General features: G+C 33.1%; 2 protein-coding genes across 3 annotated transcripts; one reads left to right on the top strand and one right to left on the bottom strand.

Annotated features, from left to right (window-relative positions):
* The first annotated feature begins 478 nt into the window (after positions 1-478).
* LOC124365236 (integumentary mucin C.1-like) lies at positions 479-2,768 on the top strand. Of its 2 annotated transcripts, none has more exons than XM_046821199.1 (2): positions 479-775; positions 2,505-2,768. In XM_046821199.1, the coding sequence occupies exons 1-2, from the start codon at positions 517-519 to the stop codon at positions 2,639-2,641; spliced, it is 396 nt and encodes a 131-aa protein (XP_046677155.1). In that variant the 5' UTR covers positions 479-516; the 3' UTR covers positions 2,642-2,768. The 2 variants fall into 2 exon arrangements, with proteins under 2 accessions (XP_046677155.1, XP_046677154.1); XM_046821198.1 differs by having other exon boundaries at positions 479-781.
* Positions 2,769-9,354: 6,586 nt separating this feature from the next.
* LOC124365475 lies at positions 9,355-10,002 on the bottom strand. The gene has a single exon (XM_046821458.1). It carries the CDS (start codon positions 10,000-10,002, stop codon positions 9,355-9,357), a length of 648 nt encoding a protein of 215 aa, XP_046677414.1.
* Positions 10,003-11,561: the final 1,559 nt, after the last annotated feature.

The following is an 11,561-nucleotide window of genomic DNA, read 5'->3' as shown; positions in this document are numbered from 1 at the left end:
TAAAGTTCATGTTTATATGTCAGTACAGATAATATCTTATTTATCCTAAGTAGTTTATTCTATTTAGATAAAGTTTAGTCTTAAATTAAACAAAACGTATATAGTACAGAACCTTGATAAATAATCTTCATAGACAAATGCCATAACATACAGCCATATAGTACGAGTTTCTTTAAGGAGGCAGAATAAAAAATATGACGAAAGCCTATTGTTTGCCATCAGTGATACAATACAGTCAGTAACACTAGATTACTGTATAAAGATAGTGTTACTGATTGTATGTATCACTGAACGATGGCAAAAAAGTCCAGAAAATTCTGCTTCCTTCACAATCCTTCCACTGTCTAAAACAAACTTCAAACAAAGAAGCCTATTGTTTGTTGGTTAATTAATTAAAAACACATTACAGTATGCAAGTTATAATTCGTTACAGGTTAGTCACGAAGTAAGCTACAACTATAAAACTGTGAGGAGTGTGCACGGCGTCTCTCCTGACGAAATTGCTGTACCGACGAGATGACTGCTGCCCACGTGACTCTCTGTCTGGTGTCTCTTGTACTCATATCTGCCGCTCTTCACGTAGCAGCACAAACCAACGACACTACATCTACTACTGCCTCTGCTACTGAACTTACGACTACCAGTTCTGCATCTACAACTCCCACTTCTGTACCTATGACTACTACTTCTGTAGCTACGACTATCAGTTCTGCATCTACGACTACCACTTTCGCACCTACGACTACCAGTTCTGCACCTACGACTACCGCTACAAGTACAGGTTATTTTGTTTTATTTATTTATTTTTAAATATTCAAATCAATTCCCTTTTATATGGATGATAAATCATAATATTGTCAATACTTGTGAAAAGTGAATATGAAGCGTTATATACGAATTATGAAGAAGTTCAACAACACAGTCATACTTTATTAGTTTATTACTTTTACTATTTCTTTTACTTTATTAGGTTGGAATTGAAATTGTTTAACTTAATAATTTGTATTCCTATTTAGAGTTGGAGGGAAGAGAGCGAAGGTTACTTAATACAAAGACATACAGATCGCCATTAAATTAAATTTGATTACCTGTCATTGGAACGAATGCGTTCAACAAATGCCATTTTAGAGTAAATATTTTATGTAATGCTTTAATTAAGAAAAATTTAATTTAATAGCGATAATAAAATTACCGACAAAAGTACGTGAAATTACAAATTAAAAGTGCAATAATTATGTGAAGAAATAAACATTTTTATTTCATAACTTCCAAACTGCGTATTACATTGTCTTTATAGGACATTTTTGGAGTACTTTTTTATATTTTCCTCAGTGTGAATGTATCTATGTATAAGTATATCTACACACCACAGATCTAAAATAAATATAAAAAAAATTTTGTATAAGAATTTTTAGTACCCTATACATTATAATCGATTTAACATTTTTGAGAAGTGGGTCATACCTGTTTAGTTTTCTTTTAAAATGTTTGAAAGTTCGAAAAAATCTTGTATAAATTGTTAGAACTATGAATGGACTGTAAGTTTTGAGTCTTATATCGAAATCCCGAAGTTTAAAAATAACAAAAATAAAAATAAGTGGTTTTAATGAAACCAAGCTAGTATCAAAACTAGATGTTCTTTCACGTAAACAATTTTCACAAAATGGTAATTCGGAATACATATTCATAATAATTACAATTTATATAAGATAATTTTTACAGCAGTCTTCAATTTGTATGGCTCTACTATTTCGAAGCAGTTTTATTAAAAATTGTATGTTTAAAGTTTGATAAAATAGATTTTAAACGATTCGTATTCATGCATAAACAATTCTTGTACTTTATTCAAAATTTTTTAAATGAATTTATTCAAGAATACGAATAGAAATAGTATATTCTGTAGTAAGAGCTGCAAAATAAACACTACGGGGAAAATGTCAAACATGCAAAATTTCCAAAAATCTAAAGATAAAGGCGTTCGATGGTTTCTTTAAAGCCATATTGCTGTTTTTGAATCTTGGAGATATTACTTAAATTTACTGACCATATTACTATTTAGAAATTGAAGAAACCTTAAGTAAATATACGCAGGTTAATCTCTTAATACAGTAAAGTCATTTGTATAGTTTTCAGCTCTACTGCTTTTCAAAGCAGTTGTAATCCAAGACACTACACAATATATGTATGGACACGTACAATTCTGTATTGTATGGTTAATTAATCATATTTTATATCAGTAAATTTTATGCCATGCATGAATTTGTATTACACTTCTCAACTATAAAAACACATGAACAACTTTCTAGAAATTCGTTGAGGAAGCTAAAGCGTTTCAGCTCAAATAGTTTTTTAAAGTGTTTACCAAATAAATGGTTTTGATAGGAATGACGATTATTTAGGAAATAAAATTGACAACCCAAACTAATAAAAGAATTTCATGTATACATACATTTGAAAGCAAAAATAACTATACATGTTATTAATTTATTACTCTCATGTTACAGGAGAGAATCAACCTATTGTTTGCGGACGGACAAATAACAAGCATGACGCATTATGCCGCAAAATGTGTTCTTCTGATGGCTGGAAACACGGCAAATGTGTGAACAGAAAATGTACTTGCAGCGAACAAAAACTATAGCTTACATCTCATCCATTGCGATTCCTTGTTGTACTTATTGTATTATTATTGCCTACCAGTTCGACATTTATTTTTTCAAATTTGAATATAAGCACTGGTTTATTTCAATAAATGTTTACAACAAGCATTTCGTTTGATACCTTAGTACTCCTTGAGGACTATCCCTCCTGAGCAGCTAGAGTAACAACATATCTGCGGTTAAAAATCATAGTACCAGCAGTCCTCGCGTGAAGTACAGATAATCATTGACTAAATATTGGTAAATACAGTTGTGAAACATTATCTCTGTTAGAACAGGGCTAGTTCAATCACTGACCATTCAAATTTATGTTAAAATGACTTCTTACGGGTAAATTAGCACCACCAGCATTAGAAACACCAACATTTATACTGTCATGTAAAAGTGTAACGGTATTTGTAGGTGTTTTCCTGAGTGTTGTGTGTGTTTTACTCAGTGACGTAAAACTGCTGGACCGATTGTACCGGACATTCTTATGGTAAGTGGTTAATTATCAGATAGTACATTTTTTTCATCGGTAAAGTTCAAGAAATATAAGTACAATAATATGTACACATTTAAAAATATAAATGTGTTGCTAATGGTCTGTCAAGGTCAGTTAAAATGTACATATGTCATGTAGCGTACAGACTTATCTTTGTTTAGGTTTACTTTTATTGGAACGTTAATGGACTCAGGTGAAATTGCATCTTTATATCGCAAATGTGTAGATGAAAAGATAGACTTTGGCTTTAGCCTCTCTTGGACTTGGATTTAGATTTCTCCACACTGGCCTAAAAATAGTAGTTCAGTTGTTCTTGAAGGTGTTGGAGCCATTAGATACTATATCTTGAATCATTAGACAGTGAAATTTCAGGGGTACTTATAATTTTATTCACAGTTTCACTCCATACATTATAACTTAAATCTAAAATGGATCATGAGATTGGAGTATCTTTCTACGACTATCAGTTATCTCAGGTTTTTTTGGAATGACATTTAAAAAGTATATGCTCATGATGTTCCTGTTTTTCAACATGAAATTACGTGCGAATTGGTGAGTAGCTAGATAATGTTTTTTCGTGCACAGACTTCTGCACAGATAATACTTGAATTTAAAAGGTAAGCTCTTGAGCTAACTTACATGAAGCAATCCAACAGCCTCTATAAAAAGGCGATTATTAGGAATAACTGCAACTTCACTACTTCTTAAAAGTTTATAATGTCAATGAAATATGTAAATGCAATACTTTTAATTTAAATTGTCACATTCTATAAAACTTTAATTACGGTATGAACGGTGAAAGAAACTTAACAGCGTATTGTTAGTGCCGTAATTGGTTTATAGCAAACATCATTACTAGCTTACACCGGTTTAAAACAATAGGAACAATGAGCGCAATACCTAGGCATACGTGATTGTACTTCTACTCTATTTCCTAACAAGCCACTTCAAATTTTATGTGAGGCATTGTTACCTTCTATATGGAGTGGTCTAACATCAGTCATTACAATACCCTTTACTATAAAAATAATACTAATAATATATATTGTAACCACACAAATCTAAAAACAAAAAAATACTATGAATCTGGCTAACAGTATATTACACAAAGCTTTGTAGAAGGCTTGAAATGTTGAAGACTCCGCTCTAATTAATTATAGAATACTGTCTCTAAAATCCAGTACGCCTTAGTGGAATGCTTGGCGTATTACTAAATATCTAGCCCAAAAGGTTGGCCTGCTCTATCGAGTTTGACTACACAGATTACGCTTAATCATTGCTCTGTTTTCTTGCATTTTAGATTCCGGAGTCGATTGACTACACTTAAAAATTCTACGCTGCGATCCCACCGCCTTGAATGTTTCCTTCTTTATTGTCTGTTTTTTGAGGCAGCTCTATAACTTTACATACGCTATAAACTGGTAACCTCTGACATCTGCGGGAGCTTCTAGCCTCTGTTTGATCACAAACCTGCGATCTGCTAGTTCTAGAAGCACACAGATTCTGGCAGTTTTCGATCTCTTGAAAATCCCGGTCTCTAAAAGCTTGTGGACTCTGGCTGCACTTGGGATATAGGAGTCTCAACCGCAAAGAGCACTTGTCTTCTGGAAACCTTCGGCGTTTGGCAAGTAAAGTTTTTTGGTACCGCCTTCCGAGGTCTCGGTTTTTAGCAGCAACTGCCAGCTCCCGGCATTAAGAATTACTTGGTTATTGACAGCCAGAGGAGCTTGTGAGCTGCGGTTTCTAGCAGATTTTGACCTTTGAAATATGTCGGTCATCGGAAGGTCGCGGCCGTGGTCAGTGCCAACTACCAGTCTATTGACTAAAACTCCGATGGCAAATCATCATATTTCGAAATATTTGTAGCAAGGAATGAACACTAATACAAATATTAGGTAATGGCTATCCCTTTACAAGTTCATATTAATTTATCATAGACTCATTTTGATCCGACACTTCCTCCCCTCATGTCTCAAATGGTGCTGAAAACCACCCTTGTTTGAAATGAATCACATAAAACATCCTTTGCAATTTAGGTTAAAATATATAAAAATACAAGGAGTATAGAGTAATTGTTAAAGACAATAGTTGTCACTTTAGGCCTCTACCTCCTTGTTTCAAAACCGAAAATTCCATCCTCGTCAAAAATGTATCTATAAGAATGAGTATGTTATTTTTGATACAAGCTCATCCAAGCACAAATTGTATATAATATTTATAGAGAAATTGCTTGCTTGTCTGATGAAGTAGACCTTGGCATTAACTTGTAGAACGCCTTACCAAGTTTCGTGAAGATGCCTAAAAATTGCGGCTCTTATCGTAATCATACATAGACATATCATTAGTTTGCATATTACACGTTGCAATAGGTAGATTTAGAAGTCTACTTAATAACGCTGGGTTTTTTGACATTAATTCGTAATTACTATTCATTATTACTTTTATTTGTACAGCTAATGCGTTGTTATGTGATTTCACTTTCGGTTAGTGAGCTATTGCATCCGCATTAGTAGTCTATCAGTTGTATATTTTCACAACCTTATAAATTATTACTAGTTTATACATTTTTATTCTATCGATTTTGTAATTCTCGTCATGGCAGCTGAGACCACTGTCCATGATTAAAACAAAAAACCCTCCATACTGATTCTTTCTCTTGCTTATGTAATCTTGGAGAACTCTTTGTGCCGTTATAAATTCCGTCTGTCCATTTTTAGCTCCAGTTAGTGAAATATGCCGTGTCATAAAATAAAGATAACTAGTTTTTTAATCTTGCATTCATGTATTTAGTTTCGTTCATCGTTTCGAGATTTACTTTATAGTAGTGCCTTGCATCTCCGATGAAATTATTTGAATTTTCAAGTAGCAGAATCTGGCGCAAAAATTCGACGATTCTTTTGCCATTATTATTTTCTTATATTTAAATTTACGAGTATTTTATGGTAATGCCTTGTATTTCCATTGTTGGGTGAAGATAGCAATAATTATGCAATGGGTTGAAATAGAAGCTGGTATTACTTTAGAGAATTAAAATTGCTTCAGACTTTATTTTAATATTTTTATCTTTATGTATTTGAGCGGCAAAATTTTAATAAATGAATAAATGATTTTATTCCTTCCACAAACAACAAAATTAATATTGAAAAAATGAACATCTTGGAATTAACTGGCCACTTTTACAAGTATTGTGGCCAGTATAAACATAACAAAATAAAATACACTGTTTGTGTCAGAGTCCAGTTTCTTAATGTGCTTTCAACAGCCGAGTCGCTCTCTATGGCATCTGTGTTTTAACACTAGCATTTGGCTTATCAATACACTTCTATACCTTACTCACTAGATAACAAATGGCTTACAATACAAAACAAAGAAAATTATGCTTCCACAGTAACACGTAAAAATAAAAATAAAAACCCGGCAAATATACAGTACACTGATTGAAAATCATTTTTATTAAGAACATAAACATACTCATCTTATTTTATTTAAATGAAAGTTACTGTAAATTAGTGCTAATTTTGAATTTGAAGTTAATCATAAAACCAATTACACTCTTCAAAAGATAGTAAAAATGTCTTTAGCTTAAAACTGAAAGAATTTATATCGTTTGCTAACTTTATTTCGTATGGCAATCTATTAAAAAACTTGGGACCAACATAGGAAAAAGAATGTTTAAATGCAGACTTGTTTACTTTAGGAACTCGGAAAATTCGATTTTCTATACTTCTGGTCTCATATGTTACATCAGTAGTTCCCAAATTGCCACTTCTGAGATAAAAAGCCCTTAATACCTTAAAGATAAATAAATTCTGCAAAGGCAATATTTTAAGTCGACAAAAAAGTGGAAAAGAACTATCTCTCCTCTGTTTGTACAAAATAATTCTCATTAAAATGGTTCTGAACTACTCTTAATTTCTCTATTAAGTACTTAGATGTTCCACCCCCCAGCAAATAATACCGTATTCTATTCTTGAATTAACCAGAGCGAAATATAAAGTTCTTAACAAATCTTGATCGCAAAAATAAAAAAAAAATAAAACTTTCTGATTGTTGAATTAAGTTTGGTTTTTAAAGTTGCAATGTGATTTTCCCATGTTAATTTCTTGTCAAAAATTACTCCTAAGTATTTAAAATGGTCTTCTTTTTTAATTATCTTACAATTACAGTCAATTTCTCCACAATTTAAAGCATGATACTTAAGGTCTTGGTCAAAAATAAAATCATTAAAGTTAAAATTTACATACTGTGTTTTTTCATCATTTAGCTGCATTTTATTTAATGTACACCAATTTTTTAATAATAATAAATCTTCTAAAATTTGATTTTTCAGCACTTGCACATTTTTATTTGAATAGAACAAAGCAATATCGTCAGCAAACGCACTAACCTTCCCATTAAAATTTATTTCTAACAAATCATTTATAAAAATAAGGAAAAGTGTAGATGAGATTACACTTCCCTGCGGTACCCCAGATGAAACCGGAAGTGGTGCACTGACGGACTGACAAACACGTACCCGCTGCTCCCTGCCCGTGATGAAACCACGGAACCAACTCAAGGCTACGCCCCGTACTCCCGCCGCGCCGCCTCCAATTTCAACAGCAAAATCTCATGGTCAACTAAGTCAAACGCCTTTTTAAAATCAATAAACAGACCCGTTGATTTTTTTCCCTTGATTTAAGCTAGAATAAATCATAGTTGTAAAGTTTACAAGAGCATCTTCAGTAGATTTACCTTTACGAAAACCAAATTGACTAATACTAAAATAACCTATATTATTTAAATAATTAATTAACCTAACCTAACGTTATCTATATTAACGGATTGATTAGACTGAACTTCAGTGAAGTATTGATTTACTATGTCCGCTACAACTTGTGGATCTGATAAAATTTCCCCGCTATCCAGTTCTACTTTTTCAACTGATCCTCTAGAGGTAGTTTCCACTTAAACTATTTACAATTTTCCATTGAAGTGATGTATCTCCATTAGCTTCATTAATTTTTTTACGATAATAACTATTTTTTGTTGTGCTAATTTCATTTTGTAGATTAAAAAAAATATTTTTATAGAAAGAACAACAATTCGTATCATATGGCCTGGTTTTATAAATTCTATATAACTTTGTTTTCCTATTTAACTTATTTAGTAATTTTGTGTTAATCCAGGGGCTAATTTTCTTTGCTTTCTCAAATTTACTTTTTGTACCCCTACTTTTTTTACAACTATTAATAGTATCGCATAAAATATTTAAAAAATCATGAAAACATACATTAACATTTTCAGTTATAAAACAACTATCCCAGCTTATATCACTCAGTTTTAATACAACTTCATCATAATCAATAATACTAAAATCATGACTAACCACTATGCTATTTACGTGTTGATTACTAGGAACTGTAATTGCTAAACCTAACATACAATGGTCAGTGAGATTAACATAAAAATGGCACTTTTAAAAAATTGTTAAATCACGGTGTCTGACAAAAATATGGTCTATACACGTTTGTGAATTAGCAGTGATTCTAGTAGGACCATCAATAAGCTGTGCAAAGCCGTTACTACTTAACATACTTAAATAACTTTGAACACTTTGTGTATTTTCTAATGTATTTAAATTAATATCCCCAATTAAAACGGTACTGTTAGAAATTAATGTTAGTTTGTTTGTAAATTCTTCAATAAAATCATTCTTAGAAAAAGTTGTGTAGTCTATATATACATAAGAGGTTAAAAAATAAATTATCAAATTTTATTTTTAAAAGTAAAGCATCAGCAGTCGTTAGATTAAAATTTAAATTTACCACACAAATATCATTGGACACATAGCAAATTACACCTCTGGACCTAAAATTATTATTACAACAATGGAAAGTATTATATCCAGGAATATTATACAAACCAACCTCATCACTGCCAATCCAAATTTCACTCAGAACAATAAAATTAATTTTATTTTTAATTTGGCTGAAAACCAATAAAAAATTATTGAAATTTTGCCTAATACTTCTTATATTTGCATAAATTAAATTTTGACTGAAACTATTTTTATTAAAATTGTTTAAAAAATTATTAAAAGAATTTTGTTGTTGCATTTAGAATAAAATTATTTTAACTGAATTGATTAATTTAATGATTCATGAAAAAAGTATATGTACTCAATCATTGCACAACTAAAACTTACTGATAAAAAAGAACTTACTTAATTTATTTAAGTTTGTCCAAGTCTTCATACGTAACTATCTTCTTGACAGGGTCGCCTTCAGCTTTCCTCGCGAAAAACTTGCCATCTCGAGACCAGACAAACTTGTAGCCGATATCACGTCCCTTCTGCTTGAGCTTCGCTAGGAATTGCTTATTCTCTGGCGAGAGGTGGTCGTTGATGTAGACTCGCTGGATGGGGAAGTGCTGGTTGACATCTCGGGCCGTGAGACTCTTCTTCTGGCGGGCCTTGGTGATCCACTGCTCCTTCATCCCCTTGGTTAAGAACTGGACGATGAGTACCGGCTCCCGGTCAGTCCTGAAGGAGGGTATCCGGTGTGCTGCGCCGACGTCCGTCTCCTTCATCTCCACTCCCAGAGCTGCTCCCAAGTCTGCCACCAACTCGCTCACATTTTCATTCTTGGTTACCGGTAGACCACTAATCTCAATGTTTTTCACACGCGAGTATTGTTCCAAATTTCTCATTCTTTCTTGTAAGTCAATTACTTCCTTACTCAGCGTTTCATTCTTAGCTTTAAGCAAAATATTTTCTTTCTGGAACTCGGCAAACTTGCTTCTTATCTCTTCCATCAATAAAGTCGAAGCATCAAGTTGATCAGACACATACTGCACCGACGTCGAGATCTCATTCATTTCGCTCTTAAACGAAGTCATTTCGGAAAAAACGTCCTTCTTAAACTCTACCAAAACCTTGACGAGAAAGTCTTTTGTAAGAACGTCCGATGATGAAGTGGTAGATTTCACATTCCCCTGCGAAGAAAAATTGTTCCTACACCCTGAACATTTCCAGTCTTTCGTCGACCGTTTAATTTTTCCATCAGAGTCATTACTTACGCAGTTAAGGTGAAAACTCCTTTCACATCCTCCCGTGCACTTTATACTGCCATCATTACACTCCTTTTCACAGACGCCACAGAGCACCATTTTAAGAAAAACTAAAAAAAAATCACTTTTAGACAATCCGAAACACGCACAACGCCTGAAACACTGCACGTGCAGGACAGTGACCTTTGCTCTAGTAGAGCACTAGCGGAGAGCTCTTATCTGCTCGGCTGACTGAGCTGGACTGAACGGATATTTGATCATTTGATCATCGGATCATTTGAACGGATATTTTTTCATGATAACACAAGAATATAAAAAATTAAAAATTGTAACATTGTTATCTTTACCCGATAGTAGATCAAATGCTAGATATAGTTTAAACCCATAAATCGAGGTTATTTTTAAATAATTTGGAAAAAAATTGACAAATTGGTGCCAGAGATTGCTGATATTTTATAAATTTATCAAGCACCCTTCAACTGTTTGTGCTTAGGTTAGTTAGAAACTGTGTCCAACCCGAAAATGTACCTGCTGTTTTTATACGCTGCATTTTACATGCTAACTATTGCACTATATAACTTAAGAATTACTTAATGCAAAACTCGAAAAGCAATGTAAGGAATTAACGGTTCTAAGGACGGTTTAAGGACCCATGAAGAACTGGAATATCCTGGATAAAGTCTTAGAAATTCCACGCAAATCTGAATCGATTTATTTTCAAATTGATTTTCCTTCTATATAACAACTAAAGAAAAGTGGAGACTTAAATTGGTACAGCTAGTGCCTTGTCAATTTGTATAGCCAGTGCTTAGTTAATTGGTGAAGACAGTGCCTCATCAACTGGTGAACCTCTTACCTGGTCAATTGGTGAAGCTAGAGCCCGGTCAATTGCTAAAATATACAATAGGTAATTGGTGTAGCTAGTGCCTGGTCAGTGGGTGAAGTCAGTGCTTAGTCAATTGGTAAAGCCTTGTCAATTGGTGTAGGCATTGACTAGTCAATTGGTGTTTCTAGTGCCTGGTAATCTCAATTAATGAAATATTGACAATTGGTGTAGCCAATGTCTAGTAAATTTGTATAACTACAGCCTCGTGAATTAGTTTAGCTAGTGTATGGTAAATTGGTGTAGCTATATCCTAATTAATCAGTGGAGCTAGTGTCTACTGAATATTGGTGTACCTAGTACCTAGTGAATTGGTGTAGCCAGAACCTAATCAATTGATATAGGTACTCAGAGCCTGATAGATTTGTGTAGCTAGTGCCAGGTCATTTTTTGTAGCTAGAGCCGGGTAAATAGGTATAGTCGGTGCCTGGTAAGTTGGTGTAACTAGAGTCTGATCAATTGCTGAAGGTAAAGCCTGATTAAC

Source organism: Homalodisca vitripennis, chromosome 6 (genome assembly GCF_021130785.1).
Source record: "Homalodisca vitripennis isolate AUS2020 chromosome 6, UT_GWSS_2.1, whole genome shotgun sequence".
Lineage (NCBI taxonomy): Eukaryota > Metazoa > Arthropoda > Insecta > Hemiptera > Cicadellidae > Homalodisca > Homalodisca vitripennis.
Note: the sequence above shows the minus strand (reverse complement) of the source record. Positions and strands in the feature narration are given on the sequence as shown.